We start from the raw sequence: 14,736 nt of genomic DNA, 5'->3' as shown, positions 1-14,736 counted from the left end.
AGGGACTTTTTTAGTATATTGTCAATAAGAAAAATACGCGTGAGCCGAATCATGCCTCGGGTAAAATTCCAAAAAAGGCTCGACTTGTGCAACTTGTCATCAATAATCCAACATACGATTCGGCGATTCCAACATACGTTTAAACGATTTCTGAAGTTTAAAAAAAAATACTTTCTGTAATACTAGAAGCAAATATCTGGGGTTGCCAAAACGCAGCTATAAAACCCCCAATCCTAAGGGTTTTAGGCCAGTTTTTTATCTGTAAGTCGGGTCGGGTTTTCATAATTTGGGATCATGTACACCTCTAGTGAGTGAGCGCCAACCCAGCGCTTTCTTTCTCTCCTTCCTTCTCCAGAACCTTCACTAGATCTCACCACGCAAGGCAGCCGTTCACGTTCACCACCACCGTCAACCGTATAGCATAATAGCGTTATCTTTGTTCATATGAATAATCAATTCTGAGATTCCACAGGTAGGCTTCAGCCTATATGTCTTCATAGTATCAAGTTGATACTACTACATACATAATGTCATCATGCAAATATATTCGAGTATCAAAAATTATTATTTTTTATTCAAAATAATAAATATAAATTTTTAGTGAATATACGAGTCATAGAATTAGAGGACTATTGCAATTTCCATTTCTTAATAAAGTTTACATAAATGTTCGTTAAGATATGTTTCATTTTGGTAAGAGGATATTAGCAAGTAAATAATTGAAACTATTGGCATTGCTCTGGTGCAATGCGTGTAATGAATTTCTACTGTCTGGTAAAGTCTGGTTCTACATACAAATTTAGTAGTTTTTATTTGATATTATAATTGTACATATTAGTTGACTTGAGAAATTAATATATAAAACTTTAATCAGTCTTTCTAGTTCGTAGATAAAGAAACATGATGATGTAAAATTTAGCATACATATTAGTAATGCTCAAATTCGAAACTTCTGCATACTCAACATTTTAATCATGACTGACTGAGGGGTATACAAAATATCCATACCCGCTCGGGTATAAACAGCACCATATAGATAGTGTCGTATGGAAATTAACGACTCACAGTCGAACTTGAACATTAGGTCTTTTCGCAATGAATTGCTTAATAGCTTTTGAGGTTATGTTTTTACAATCGCGTAGATATAGGACCGAAAGATTCGTAGCGGATGATGAAAGGACGGTCAACGCTGAATCGGAAACCTAAATATGATATGATATTAGTTAATTAAGCATTATGTTGAACATTCTATATAGTAATTACAAATTACGTGCAAATTACTTACTAAAGATTTGGATAAGTCCAGAGCAAAAATGCTTGGTAACTCTTGGATTCCATAGAACACCGACAAGTCAGTCAAATTGCCACAAATGTACTGCAGTCGGAGGTCAATAAGACCTAGAAAAAAAGAACGATATACCCACCAATGAGTTAACCAACAAGCCTTAAGCAGTAGTAAAAAACATAAGCCATTATTATTGACGCTACTTACACTTTAAATCACCAATGTATGAAAACTCCCTTTTAGGTTTGCCCTTTGTGCCCGTAGAATTTTTTAATGCCTCAAGTTCTAATGACGCTATCCCAGTGACACCAGTGTCCGTGAGTATATTTTGATTAGAAATATCGTAAATATTTAAAATTTGTAATTGAGAGAAACCTCCACAAATTGTGCGGAATAATTCATCATGATTTTGGATCCGTGAAACATTTAGTTCCAACCGACATAGGCTTGGGAATGCTCCCGCAATCTTGAGTAATGGTCCAGCTGTAATAGTTCCAAGGTCCAAACTTCCTACAATGGTGGTAGATTTCGGCACGCCCTTGTTGACTATAGTCTCCCAGTCCTTTGAGTCTTGACGAGTACAGGTAAATGATGTAACGCAGGGAAGTTTGTCTAAAAACTTTAATGAATGAATGAATCCTGGTCCAATGGAGATTCTTTTTAAGTTGTTCATTGAAATTGGAAACGGTGATGGAGCATTTGATTGGTACTCGGGATTATAGAGTATTTTTTGCCCCAAGTGAAGAGATACAACAGACGATGATACAGACTTGAGGAATTTATGCAGAGAATTCGTTCTCTTTTTCCCTCCAGGTGTCATTCCATAAAGAAATAATGTCTTGAGTCGTTTTAATTTCAAGTCTACGAGTGTGTCAAAGTACTGAAATTCCATCTTTCGTCCATCAATTGGAGCTAGTTGCAAAAAATTCAGGCAGCTAAGGTTCACTGATGAATTTCGATTTCGAGCAGGTATTGGGCAGTTAGAGTGGGTTAGTTTTTGTAAAGAGGGACACATTTCTGCAATAGCATGAAGTGATGTTTGCGTTTCAGTTCCTCGTTCATCAATTTCTAGTACTTTCAGACTTTTGAATTTCAATTCTTCTTCCCCATCTTTAGGAATAAATATAGTCTTCCTTCCTTTTATGTCGACGTACTCATTCTGCCGTAATGTGAGGATGGACAGGTATGGAAACCCATCGGTCAAAACCATGTACATAAATGAGTTGACGTTCAAATGGCATCTCTCTAAAGTTAGTTGGTTAAGAAATGTTCCCTTAAAGATTAAAAGTTTCTCAAATTTGTCATTCGATGTACAGCATTCTTTGCAATGTAGTTGGGACAGAATGTTGGAGGAATATTTGGCACCACCCAGCACTTTGTCAACCTCTAAATAGTCATCCTTGATCATTTTGATTGTTTTGAGCCGTTTCATAATCCGATCAACCTCTTGATGCCACAAGCTGCAAACTGCTTTGCAGTCTTTCAAAGGTTGTAGTGGTAAAGAGAGTAGCACCAATTCTAATATCTATAAATATGAATGAATCAAGAATTAGTCACACTAGCGAAGGAATGGATATTTGAAATATTTCGTGTTTAAATATCAAATAAACTAGCGTTAATATTACACTTGGCACCATCAGTGGATTCATTGATCCTGGTTCGATCTCACGAATATCCATGACCTCGGCAGCAGCAGTCCCATTTTTATCACCAACACCCAAAATTCTGGCCCGTTTCATGTTGATCTTCTTTGACGATTACTCTGATCCTTGTTCTGACCTCTTCAAACAGACAATTAATCTGACGTACTACTTTCAGTGATAATTGTACTGGGCTGCGATCACATCGTTAAAGAGTCCGTCATCCAAGACCAGCTGAAAATGAGGACAAATTTAATAAATTCAAGTCATCTTAAACTCGGATAGTTTTAGCTCCCACCTTAAAATTTTATTTTGTACTATTAGCACAAAAGGACTAATGACCACCCAGTCACCTTAAAAGTTTGAATCTTGGAAAAATATGAAATTTGCAGATTAAATAAATTTCAACTGCACCAACAAAACCGAGAAAACCAAGAGACTACGATGGAACTACTTAAAATGAGCTTATTCTGATGTAAACATTGCATTGGTTTGAGACGAAATTGCACCGTTTTCATTGAGCTTGAACACGGTGGGAATCTTTCCAAGATTCACTTCACACCGCATCATACCAAGTTTATATAACGCGTTTGAGCGTTCAATTTCGTTCACATTCAATATTTAGAAATTATTGAGGTTGAGGTAATATACTGATTTATTGATCAGTTTTAATTAAAATATAAATCGACTTATAAGGTCAACGATGTTTTCACTATTCGCTAATTAATTTGATTTTTATTTAAAACCCCTTACGGATTTTTCTTTTTTAGATTAAAGTTGAAAGAAATTAGTCATTTGTGCTTACCGACTTGAATAACAATTGCAGGCACCATGTCGTCAGAAAACAAAGGTGGGGCTGGAGGTGGAGGAGGCGATCAAAAGGAGCGGAAGAGAAAGGAGTCGATCGTTGACTTGGCGAAATATTTGGAGAAGAACGTGCGAGTCAAGTTCGCCGGGGGGAGAGAAGCCGCCGGAGTGCTGAAGGGTTTCGACCCCCTGCTCAACCTCGTGCTAGACGACACCGTGGAATTCCTTAGGGGTGAGTTCGCACAGATAAAGCACTTTACTCCGCTTTCGTTGTACTTCTGCCCATCCATGTGTCATGTGATAATTCCTTCCTCGTCTTTGACAGATCCGGACGACCCCATGAAATTAACCGAGGACAGGAGATCTTTAGGCTTGGTGGTGTGCCGTGGGACTTCTGTCGTCCTAATATGTCCTTCCGAAGGGATGGAACAAATAACAAATCCTTTTGTACAAGAAAACGCTTAAGGGAAACTTATCGTACATCTCTTTAATGTGACTACCCCTTGTTTATTTATACCCGTATTTTAGTACGTAAAGTATAATAATTAACTTACACAGAATTTCTTGTTTTCTATTTCCCATTTATCCTTAAATGAATAAATGGGTGATCATAACATAGTGATAATGATTGATGATGACCTATTAAGATATAGGTAGTAAGAAACTGAAGTGATGATGGTATGAGTTACATGATTTTTGTTAATCTACATTTACTTATAAACAGTGGAGATGCTTGTAATAATAAATTCAGAGTTTATATGATACATTAACTCTAGAGATAACGTCATCGTGTTAAGTCTCATCTTTATCTCTCTACGTATGCTTACATGCTGTCAGGTTTCATCCACTCCAACTATTGCAGGACATTGTGTATATTTTGTACACGACAGTTTTAACAGAAAAATATTTATTTTAAATTATGGTTAAGGCAAATCTACAATTAAGTAATCCACCGCCAGTTAGATTTCCCTATTTCACAATCGACATGTTGAGAACGAGATTTGAAGCGTTTTGTGGGTTTATTTTACTACTTCTCTCCATCCTAACGTCGGCATTACTCCCGATACTTGGACACATTTATTTTAAAACTTCTGACAGAAAGGTGAACAAATAAACAATGCAATTTAATTGTTTACTACGACCAGTGCGAGGCGACCTATGTACACAATTTGTTACCTAATCTTTTCAATTGCATTTGTACTAGAAACTAAAAACGAATGCAGATCTTATTTCGAAAAAGGATTTCGAAAGGGAGGAACAATTTCAAGCAATTGAGACACAATTTCCATTGAATGGAAAACGCCAAAAAATATTAAAATTGTCAGAAGAAAAACTAATCAATGCATTACAAACTAGGATTTTGTCTGCCACGGAAGTGTTGGAGGCTTACATATCAAAGGTATATGTAAACTACGTGTAACAACAAGGTTAAAATTGCTACAGGTATACAATTAAATTTATCAGGCAATTATCGTCACTCGAAAATACAACTGCATTACTGAATTCATCCCTGAAGCCTTGGTACGCATTTGAAGCTTACAAGGGAACCTTAAGTACTGTCACCTCTCGATTTCCTTCCAAATGGCCTTAATCGACAGATAATTTGGTTAAACTAAAACTTTATCATAGAACATGCGGTGCAAAATCACGTTTTCGCGAAATATTTGGCGAGAACTGCACCAAAACCTGTCATTTTCCCAATGCTTTTAACATAGCCATCAGCCTTTCGAATGATGAAATGAACTTTAAGGAATATTGAAAAATTATATAGTTACCCGTCCGCGTGATTTGAGCCCGATTACGAATATGTAAAAAGTGATGCAAGCTTTTGCCAATTTTTTGCAAATTGCGAAAATCGGAAAAATTTCGCAAATTCGAATTTCTTCCTTTTTTAAATTCAACAAATTTTTCAGTTTAACTGATATACAAAACATTTCTCTTATTGCAAAAAAAATGCAAAAATTTGCAAAAACTGAATTTAGCAAATTTTTCATGAAAGTAAGTTAAATAACCAATGCTAGTCTATTTTTACGTATTTTTCGAAATTATTTGCGGTATTTATTTTTGCAAGTTGCAAAAACTTACAGGGTGCAATTTTTTAATTGAATATGTAGAATTTTTTGCAATGTTTGCATGTTTTAATTTTCCAACAAATTAACTTTGGTTTTATTCGCTCATACCTACATATGTGACAATTTTAAGTTTCTATAAAATTTAAACATTGGAACGTTCAATTTTTGCAAACTTTTGCAAATTTTTTGCAATAAGAAAAATATGTTTTGTATCAGTTAAACTAATAAATTTGTTGAATTTTAAAAAAACGAAGAAATTCGAATTTGCGAAATTTTGCAGATTTTCTCAATTTGCAAAAAATGTTCAAATCTTTGCATCATTTTTTGCATATTCGTGATCGGGCTGAAATTACGTGAGTACAAATATAATTTATTAAGATTCTACAAAGTTCATTTCATAATTCGAAAGGCTGATGGACATTTTAAAAGCATTGGGAAAATGGCAGGTTTTGGTGCAGTTCTCGCCAAATATTTCGCGAAAATGCGATTTTGCACCGCATGTTCTATGACAAAGTTTTAGTTTCACTAAATTATCTGTCGATTAAGGCTATTTGGAAGGAAATCGAGAGGTGACAGTACTTAAGGTTCCCTTGTTAGTCAAGTTAAATGCAGATATTCATGTCTACAAATGACAAAGATTAATCTTTTGATTTGGGTAAATTTTAAACCTTGTGAAGGAATGGGCATCGGAGCTGGACAGCTTGGAACAAATTAAGGGTCCATTGCATGGAATCCCAGTGTCGATCAAGGAACATTGCAATGTTGTGGGAATGGACTCGACGATGGGTTTTGCTCAATTTCTATTTCGACCTGCGCAAGAAGACGCAGCAATTGTTCAAGCTATCAAATTGCTGGGTGGAATTCCCTTCTGCAAAACGAACGTCCCTCAAAGCTTGTTCACGTATGCAACCACAAATATACAGATACATACACAATCCGTTTATTTTTTCTACGCTACTTTTACACTTCCCAAAAATAGTTATGCCTGTGGTAATTCAATTTTTGGGGAAACACTGAATCCCCTTAATCTGAAGTTATCTCCTGGTGGGTCTAGTGGAGGTTGCGCCACTCTAATTGCAGCTGGAGGTTCAATACTAGGGGTCGGGACCGACGTGGGTGGGTCCATTCGCATCCCTGCACATTTTTGTGGAATTGCAGGTTTGAAACCAACCATGCCAAGAATGACACAGCAAGGTTTTCGGACTTCAGGAGCTATCATGGTTCCAATTTCTGGGACAAATGGGTTTCTTGCCCGGAATACCAAAATGCTATGCTACGCATATAAATCTTTGTATGAAAGTGGAATCTTGACCGATTTAGACCCAAACGCAGTACCCATTCCTTGGAATGAAAATGCAAGAAGTCATTGTATAATTAATACTCTATTATAAGTAATCCGTGTGATTGAAACATTTAACTTGCACTAAACTAGCTATTTAATCCGGGAAGAAAGTTACGGTTTGGATTTTTCACGTCCCATTCGATGTTTCCACTCTTGGGGGACACGGAAGAAGTCTTGATGAAAGCAATCAACAAACTTCAAGCAGATGGTCATGAAGTGGTTCAATTTCTTATGCCTGATATGGAAAAAATAATGGAAGTTATTTGGGATTCAGCATTTGCAGATCGAGGAAAGGTCTTTAAAAATTTGTGGTATGTGGTATAAGATACATATGTATTTACACACATGCATGCATGCAATATTTCTTGATTTTAAGATTTCTTGCAATACAACTATGCTAAAATATTGTTTACCGGTGTATGCACTATCAGAAAGAGCTTAATTAATTTTTGTTAATAATTCTGAAGGAAGGCGGAGTCCATATCGGACGCAGCCATCACAGTCTACTGGATGACCCGATTGCCATTATACTGGAGAAGATTAATAGCATACATTTTAGAGTTCAAGATGGGCCCAATTAAGCTCCCAATATTTTACTCTCCATTAACAGCAAAATTACTTCGGTGTAAGTTACTATTTAACTGAATACATACATATGTTACATTGAGGGTATTCATTATTTCTTCGTATCCTTAGTATTCTTCGTATCGTAAAATAACTTACGACGCTTACGAGATTTTGTAAGCGTCGTAAGATTTTGTCATCGAAAATCACGTTACTACGCTTACGATTTTTACGAAACCTGACCCCTTGTTTTTTCTTCGTAAACTATTTTACGATACTACGGATACGAAGAAATAACGAATACCCTCATTATACTTTATACGAATTATTAATGGAACACAAGATAACCACATACATATTATTGTTTATGTATAGCTGGGACCAAGACATGGACAAGTGAAGGTTTATGGCGAAATATTGTAGATCGTAAACTCATGTTGGATTACATTAAAGGCCAATTTTTGGCTAATAACATCGACCTCTTAATTACCCCTGCATTTCCCTTCCCAGCCATTCCATACAACATGCCCGGAAAAATTTTACGTAATTAGACACTTGTGTTTTAATTTCATGTGCGTTTGGTATGAACTAATATGTTATATGCAATTTCATTTACAGAGGCCGTAGTATATACAATGCCTTGGAATCTAATGGATTTTCCAGTATTACAGATTATAAATAATTTGGAATTTTTTTTACAAATTAGCTTACAAAATTAATTCCTAGGCAGGCGTTGCACGTTTTGGCCGAGAATCAGGAACTAATTTTCACTCGTATAGTCATCAGGACGACTTTATTTTAAGGCTTGCCCAAAAGGTAATGTGGTAATATGTACATATGTATGCATTTTATAACTAATTAAATATTAAAGTTAAAAAAATTTAATTACTAAACCTACAACTGATAGTATAATTGCAAATTTGTGTTTGTCTAATGTATAGGGTGCCAAGCAAAGTATAGGAATGCCTATTGGACTTCAAATTGTTGGACTTCCATACCAGGAAGAGTTAGTCCTTCGTGGAATGACTATTTTAGAAAGTTTACGATAATATAGCATTTTATAAGAAAAACAATTTTTAATACATAGAACTAGAAGGCTGATATAGTCTTAAATAAAATATTCCAAATTTAAATAGCTAATATTCAGCTCCAGAGATTTTATATTTCTCTATCTACATAGTGGGGTCATAAGTTCTCGTGAATGCATTTCCGGTAATAAATCCCAAAGTATTAAAGCTATCTGTTCGAAATTTTTATGGATTAAGAAGGTATTAATATTGTTTAGAAATCATAACTTCTTTGTCAAGATTTCGTCCACGGGCAATTAGACAAGACATAAATCGTGACGGCCACAGGTTGATCGTGGTACGCACCAATTTTCGTGCCAAAAGTATTTCAGACTTTTCACCGTTGGCAAAAAATTTAATAGAAAAAAAGGCCAGATATTTGTTGTACAGAAGTCTGACATCCGTTTAAGTATGCGGAAGTCAATACGAAGTCATCACCGTGGTGTGCATGGGAGCAAGTTGGCTGGAGAAATGAAATCTCTGTTTTTTATCGCAAAGGGTACAAGTTGAAGCCAAGAATTATTTTCAGAGTGTCCTAAAGCCAAACGTTAATAACCTGAACCCTGGACCCTCCGAAAATCGACATTGGACCTTTCAACAAGACTGTTCCTGCGCAAGGTGCAAAATTGTCCAAAACTGGCTTCAGACGAATTTTCATGACTTTTTTTCATCCGTAGAACGGTGCTCAGTATCTGCAGACCTTAATCCCCTAAATTATGACTGGTGGTCAAAATTATAGGTACAAGTATGCTATAAATTTCACCCAAGTGTGGAAGGGCTGAGGTCGCACTTACTGAAGATCTGGCGCTTTTCCCAGGAAATCCGTGCGTGCCGCGATCGAGCAGTTTTCGCCACGACTTATGTCTTGTGTACAAGCCCGTGGAGGAAATTGTGAAAACGAAGTTATGATTTCTAAACAAGATTAATACCTTGTTCATCCACAAAAATTTCTATCAGATAGCTCTAATACTTTGGGCTTTATCACCGGAAATGCATTCACGGGAACTTATGGTCGGACTATGTAGTTCCCTTCCAAAATGCTCAAAAGTACAGCTTCGTAGTCTCCTCCTGTTTCTCCCTTGACATCACTCTCCACTGTTTTGTGGTACAAGGCCTGGTATTCCTTCTTTACGGCGCCCAAATCGATCTCTGCCCGTGTTACAATAAGTCGGATGAGGGTTCTGTCTGACGTGTCAAGTCCTGTCATGGCTTCATGCAGCAATTCCGCAAAGTATCTGGGAAGAGATTCAACTCGACGTGCTGTAACACGATGGATCAGAATATAACGTTATTTGTATAAGCTTCGAATCTACATGATATAATTACCAATTGTTAAAATAGCTTCTTTCAAGTCTCCAGACATTTCTGCCCTGACAGCCTGTTCAAATGTCTTTCCGGCCAGTTTTTCATACTCTTTAAACACCAGTTTCAACTGGGGAAAAGAATGATGGGCTAAGGCAAATACGAACGCTTCTTCGTCCGTTCCAAGTCGTCCTTCTCCTGGGCAGAGAGTTACAATAATAATATTTGTTAGAGAAATAGTATTATGTGGAAATGAAAGTAAAAAAAACATTTAAAATAAAGCGTGCCTGCACTGTATAATTTTGTGGCTATTTGTGTAGCATCAAAATTGTCGGTTGACCGTGATGTCTGCGCAAAATAGAAATAAAAATTCTTCAAAAAGCGAACGATACTATAAATGTTGATGAAGGAAAGGTTATTAATGTTTGCATAAACATAAACATAAACGTAAATACGTATTCAACAAAGCTGTAAACTGTCAGACTGCGGCGATTATTTAATATTGTTAGAGACCATTACCAGAGTTGTACAAGCTTTCTGCAATTTCTTTGGCTTTCTCTGGAACTACTTTTTTACTTTCGCGAACGTTCTGTGTTAAAGAGTCAATTGACGGGTTCCTCATTTATAACTATTAAAGAAAAAAAACACTTATTTAACTCACCGTGAGAAGCAGCGTAAGTAATCGTTTGTAATCTCCTGAAACTTCCGAAGAGAGTTCGGAAGTTAAGCTTTTCTCATAAATCTTGGTGTACGCATCGGAAATTTTCCGTATCTCATCGTCCCCACGGGTGCATAGAATCTAAAGTTGTTTAATATTCATTACCCAGTGTTTTAAATCTTGATATGGAATAATGGAACATGATAACTACATAAGTAAAAGAAGTGATTTATAGTCACCTCCGTCAACATGTCTTCGTTGGTTCCAATTTTATCCATTGCTGAATGAAGTTCTTTGGCCAGATATTCAGCAGGATCATCCATCAAGGCCAAAATAACTGTCTCAAATTTGCCCCCAAGTTCCGATCGTAGATCTTCTTGGAGAACCTATACGCATGCATAAGTCATTATATTTATGGGACAAAATGTGGGCTAATATCTTTTCTAATTAAAAAAAGTACTGTATTATTCATACTCTGTTGAATTCACGATTGAACGTTATCGCAATTTCAGCCCGTTGCTTTGAAGTCCGTTTGGTCAAAATTTTTATGATTTTTTCTTCATTGGTTCCCAGCCCTTTCATAGCCGCTCGAAGAGTCTTTGCGTCATCCAGCGCATTGAATGGCTGGAATGGACGAATTGTGGGGTCCTGCAATTTATAATACATTGGTTTAAACTAGCGTGACTCTCGATTTACAGTAAATTCTTAGCGTGATAAAAAATGAGGACTTACAATTATTTCATATGATCCAGCCATATTCACCGGTTAACTGTATATTTATCTATAAGTTAATTTAATTCTAAATTACAGCTGCTGTGATTTACAAAGACAGAGTATGACAATACGTAGGTACAAACAGCAACATGGGCAAACTCTCAAGTTAGACTCGTTAACATCTGCAGAATTACGACATTTGCACATCCTCCATGCACTTACGAGGGAACCTCTTATAGTGCCCGGAGCTCCCAGCATATCCACTATATACATTAGACGCAGTTTTTAATATTAGTCCGATGATGTGACAAAATTTCCGTGTCAAAATGACATTTGGTCAAACGGTGACGATTTTAGTGACGCACCGAACGGCCATTTTCTCCATGTTTTTAGGACCGCAGGTACCCTATCAGCTCTTCACTACACGCTCCCCCGGACTCATCTCACTAAAATCTCAACTCATTTGTTCACCGATGAGACTGGCATCTAATTAAACTATGTATATTTACAATATCATTACAATTTATTTACTACATATTTCCAAATTCTTAACATTGTTTTTTGTTTCAAATATTGGAGTGAAAAAAATGTGGAAAAATACAGCAACTTATTATGAATTTAAAGTAGAGGGATTTGTTCTTCAAAAAGTGCGCGTGAAAATTTTGTAAGTTTTAAATTCAAACGGAAAAATAATATTGATAAGCAATAAATAGTAAATTAAGTTGTTAAATTAAGTATCTCAGGGAGTAAATGAGTTGGGAATTCAGTAGAGGACTTTTTTTTGCTATGAACCCCCTGAAACATTTTTATTAAAATTTTGATAAATTATAATATTAGCTAGTGAAGTACATCCAAACAATGCAAAAAATGCGTGTTAAAAAAATCCACATGTCAAGGGTGCCTCTGAGGGACTCATTACATCTTTTACACATATCCCTTCATTGTGCGACAACCAAAAGTCGTAAAAATATGGGGTTTGGATATTTTTTATCCAAAAGCGATTGTCTAAAACGAACTTCAGTAAGGAGTCGCTACGTGACCTTTTTTGACCAAAAGTTTGACCTTTTAAATTTACATGTATTGCGATAAAATTGGCATGCTAATAAACGGTAAAGCTTAATTTTTATAGAGGTCAAACTTTAGGTCAAAGAGGTCACGTAACGACTCCTTACTGAAGTTCGTTTTAGACAATCGCTTTTGGATAAAAAATATCCAAACCCCATATTTTTACGACTTTTGGTTGTCGCACAATGAAGGGATATGTGTAAAAGATGTAATGAGTCCCTCAGAGGCACACTTGACATGTGGATTTTTTAACACGCATTTTTTGCATTGTTTGGATGTACTTCACTAGCTAATATTATAATTTATCAAAATTTTAATAAAAATGTTTCAGGGGGTTCATAGCAAAAAAAAGTCCTCAGTAGCAAGATGAGGAGCGTGTGGCGAAAAGTAGCTGCGCTATTGAAATCATGGGAGAAAGTGACGTTCGGGGCGTCACTAAAATCGTCACCGCTTGACCAAATGTCATTTTGACACGGAAATTTTGTCACATCATCGGACTAATATTAAAAACTGGGTCTAATGTATATAGTGGATATGCTGCGAGCTCCGGGCACTATAAGAGGTTCCCTCGTTAGATATGTACGATATGAGCTGAATTTGTGCAAAGATCACGAACTGGGTTTACTTATGTATGTCCATGATCATGCAAGTTGAGCAAAAAACCAAGCCTTGTTCTTCTTCATATTCTGTTTAGTTGCACCTCTACATGGAAGCTGGCAGACGATCGATAATTCCTGACAAGTCATTATTTGCAATTTCTAGCATGACATTTTCATTGCTACATAAATGAGATCCAATTGGATTGTACATTTACATAAGTTATGTACTGAAACAAGTATGAAAAATTAACAAAATGTCTCAGGTTATATGTTTGGTCAATTTGAGACGAAATCATGAATTAGTTACGTATATATATTATATTATTATTTATACTATAGTTATATTTAGTTGTGTTTTATTACTATAATACATTAGAATGCTGGAAATAAACATGTACAAAATCATTAAAAGCAAGCATGGCCACAGTTTAAAAATGTCGAAAGTAATTCAACACCTGTACATATCTCCTCTTGCTAATCCTTCTCCCTCCCCCCAATAAATTTAGCCCTTGTGAAATTTGGCTGGTAAACATGGAGTAAATCGAATTCCTGATCTTAATCCATGAATGATGATAACGTCGTATTGTGGACGATTCAGTGTGGACGATTCATTCTAATTATGATGATAACACTTGCATACTTTAAAAAAAATCAAAGCATTTTGTCAGACTCGTCATTCTTTCGATTCAATAAGTAATTATATATAGTCATTTATCAAATTAAAGTTGGTTAGAAATTTTGTATGTATTATTTTAATAAATTGTGTGAATAATGTCGGATCCCGTTACGAAGGCAAATCTAGATGTAAGCTTTAAAGATATTTTATATTCATACGTAAAATTCTCCAGTTGTCTGTCTCACTTAAACATATTTTTAAAACGCGAATCATAGGATTTGCAACAGCTAGTAATTATTTTTGGTGGAGCTCTTGTTGGTCTTGTCATAATTGCTATCGTTTTGGTAGTCATCTCATTAGTATCCGTGTCCAGGTGCAGTAAAATTGTGTATGCATAACTAATATAACTACGTAATGCCTAAGTATGTACATACATTGATGTTGCAGAATATTCAAACGGCTAAAAGACATATCCTTCGTGACCAAGAACACGCGATTGGATATCCGAAAAGTTTTAGAGACTGTTGAAACAGCCGTAAAACGAAACCCAGCCCTATTGATAGATGACGATGACGGGTAAGCACATAGTGCATGTGTATGCACATGATTAATACACTTTCGGTGCTGATGTGTGGTTAATATGTAATTAATTCGACACTCTACTAAAAATATTCAAGGAGTGAACGAGTTTCGCCGATTTTCACACGACGAATGTTTACACCGTCTCCACTGCCTTTTGATCTTTCGGTGCTCCGGGAATCTGGCGAATTTGAGTATGGTCGTGGTCGTACGACATCATCGACATCAAGCAATGTTAAGAGCGTCCCCGTAACACCGTCGTCAAATTCAAGGAAAGTGAAAGGTCCAGCAGTCCCCCCTCGCAGAGCGCACTCATTTTATGGCGATTATTAAGTGCTGTACACAATATTTTACGATCTTTTCCATGTCTCGAATCTTCGCTCTTTCTACTTTACCTAATAAACACCACTACACGATTTGTGATCA

General features: G+C 36.1%; 4 protein-coding genes across 9 annotated transcripts; 2 read left to right on the top strand and 2 right to left on the bottom strand.

Annotated features, from left to right (window-relative positions):
- Positions 1–546: 546 nt before the first annotated feature.
- LOC110847954 lies at positions 547–3,868 on the bottom strand. Of its 2 annotated transcripts, none has more exons than XM_022095012.2 (5): positions 3,731–3,868; positions 2,911–3,159; positions 1,493–2,810; positions 1,286–1,398; positions 547–1,202 (listed from the first exon to the last, which is right to left on the bottom strand). In XM_022095012.2, exons 2-5 carry the CDS (start codon positions 3,022–3,024, stop codon positions 1,062–1,064), a joined length of 1,686 nt encoding a protein of 561 aa, XP_021950704.1. In that variant the 5' UTR covers positions 3,025–3,159; positions 3,731–3,868; the 3' UTR covers positions 547–1,061. The 2 variants fall into 2 exon arrangements, with proteins under 2 accessions (XP_021950704.1, XP_021950702.1); XM_022095010.2 differs by lacking the exon at positions 3,731–3,868 and adding an exon at positions 3,224–3,371.
- Positions 3,431–4,498, top strand: LOC110847956 (U6 snRNA-associated Sm-like protein LSm7). The gene is made up of 3 exons (XM_022095014.2): positions 3,431–3,567; positions 3,752–3,964; positions 4,058–4,498. Exons 2-3 carry the CDS (start codon positions 3,757–3,759, stop codon positions 4,195–4,197), a joined length of 348 nt encoding a protein of 115 aa, XP_021950706.1. The 5' UTR covers positions 3,431–3,567; positions 3,752–3,756; the 3' UTR covers positions 4,198–4,498.
- Positions 4,499–4,552: 54 nt separating this feature from the next.
- LOC110846813 (fatty acid amide hydrolase 1) lies at positions 4,553–8,949 on the top strand. 2 transcript variants are annotated; one of them, XM_022093653.2, is made up of 11 exons: positions 4,553–4,834; positions 4,937–5,131; positions 5,197–5,253; positions 6,482–6,705; positions 6,784–7,159; positions 7,237–7,457; positions 7,614–7,771; positions 8,086–8,253; positions 8,329–8,372; positions 8,437–8,526; positions 8,652–8,949. In XM_022093653.2, the coding sequence occupies exons 1-11, from the start codon at positions 4,652–4,654 to the stop codon at positions 8,757–8,759; spliced, it is 1,824 nt and encodes a 607-aa protein (XP_021949345.1). In that variant the 5' UTR covers positions 4,553–4,651; the 3' UTR covers positions 8,760–8,949. The 2 variants fall into 2 exon arrangements, with proteins under 2 accessions (XP_021949345.1, XP_035705299.1); XM_035849406.1 differs by lacking the exon at positions 5,197–5,253.
- LOC110847262 (annexin B10) lies at positions 8,487–14,315 on the bottom strand. Of its 4 annotated transcripts, XM_022094171.2 has the most exons (9): positions 13,133–14,315; positions 11,470–11,633; positions 11,212–11,385; positions 10,977–11,123; positions 10,741–10,878; positions 10,367–10,427; positions 10,104–10,277; positions 9,796–10,037; positions 8,487–8,882 (listed from the first exon to the last, which is right to left on the bottom strand). In XM_022094171.2, the coding sequence occupies exons 2-9, from the start codon at positions 11,491–11,493 to the stop codon at positions 8,847–8,849; spliced, it is 996 nt and encodes a 331-aa protein (XP_021949863.1). In that variant the 5' UTR covers positions 11,494–11,633; positions 13,133–14,315; the 3' UTR covers positions 8,487–8,846. The 4 variants fall into 4 exon arrangements, with proteins under 4 accessions (XP_021949863.1, XP_021949865.1, XP_035705300.1 ...); XM_022094173.2 differs by lacking the exon at positions 13,133–14,315 and having other exon boundaries at positions 9,829–10,037; positions 11,470–11,730; XM_035849407.1 differs by lacking the exon at positions 13,133–14,315 and having other exon boundaries at positions 9,763–10,037; positions 11,470–11,728.
- Between the last annotated feature and the right edge of the window lie 421 nt (positions 14,316–14,736).

Source organism: Folsomia candida, unplaced genomic scaffold (genome assembly GCF_002217175.1).
Source record: "Folsomia candida strain VU population unplaced genomic scaffold, ASM221717v1 Fcan01_Sc003, whole genome shotgun sequence".
NCBI lineage: Eukaryota > Metazoa > Arthropoda > Collembola > Entomobryomorpha > Isotomidae > Folsomia > Folsomia candida.
Note: the sequence above shows the minus strand (reverse complement) of the source record. Positions and strands in the feature narration are given on the sequence as shown.

Bases quoted from the DNA above. Each gene is read 5' to 3' on its own strand.
- LOC110846813 (XM_022093653.2), top strand. From the start codon at position 4,652: ATGGTTAAGGCAAATCTACAATTAAGTAATCCACCGCCAGTTAGATTT. The intron at 8,373-8,436 runs GTATTACAGATT...ATTAATTCCTAG, and splicing joins GGAATCTAATGGATTTTCCA to GCAGGCGTTGCACGTTTTGG. The intron at 8,527-8,651 runs GTAATGTGGTAA...TCTAATGTATAG, and splicing joins TTTTAAGGCTTGCCCAAAAG to GGTGCCAAGCAAAGTATAGG.
- LOC110847956 (XM_022095014.2), top strand. From the start codon at position 3,757: ATGTCGTCAGAAAACAAAGGTGGGGCTGGAGGTGGAGGAGGCGATCAA. The intron at 3,965-4,057 runs GTGAGTTCGCAC...CGTCTTTGACAG, and splicing joins CACCGTGGAATTCCTTAGGG to ATCCGGACGACCCCATGAAA.
- LOC110847954 (XM_022095012.2), bottom strand. From the start codon at position 3,024: ATGAAACGGGCCAGAATTTTGGGTGTTGGTGATAAAAATGGGACTGCT. The intron at 2,811-2,910 runs GTAATATTAACG...TCATATTTATAG, and splicing joins ATCCACTGATGGTGCCAAGT to ATATTAGAATTGGTGCTACT. The intron at 1,399-1,492 runs GTAAGTAGCGTC...CTTTTTTTCTAG, and splicing joins ATACATTGGTGATTTAAAGT to GTCTTATTGACCTCCGACTG.
- LOC110847262 (XM_022094171.2), bottom strand. From the start codon at position 11,493: ATGGCTGGATCATATGAAATAATT. The intron at 11,386-11,469 runs GTAAGTCCTCAT...TATAAATTGCAG, and splicing joins CTGGATCATATGAAATAATT to GACCCCACAATTCGTCCATT. The intron at 11,124-11,211 runs GTATGAATAATA...GCATGCGTATAG, and splicing joins TCAATCGTGAATTCAACAGA to GTTCTCCAAGAAGATCTACG.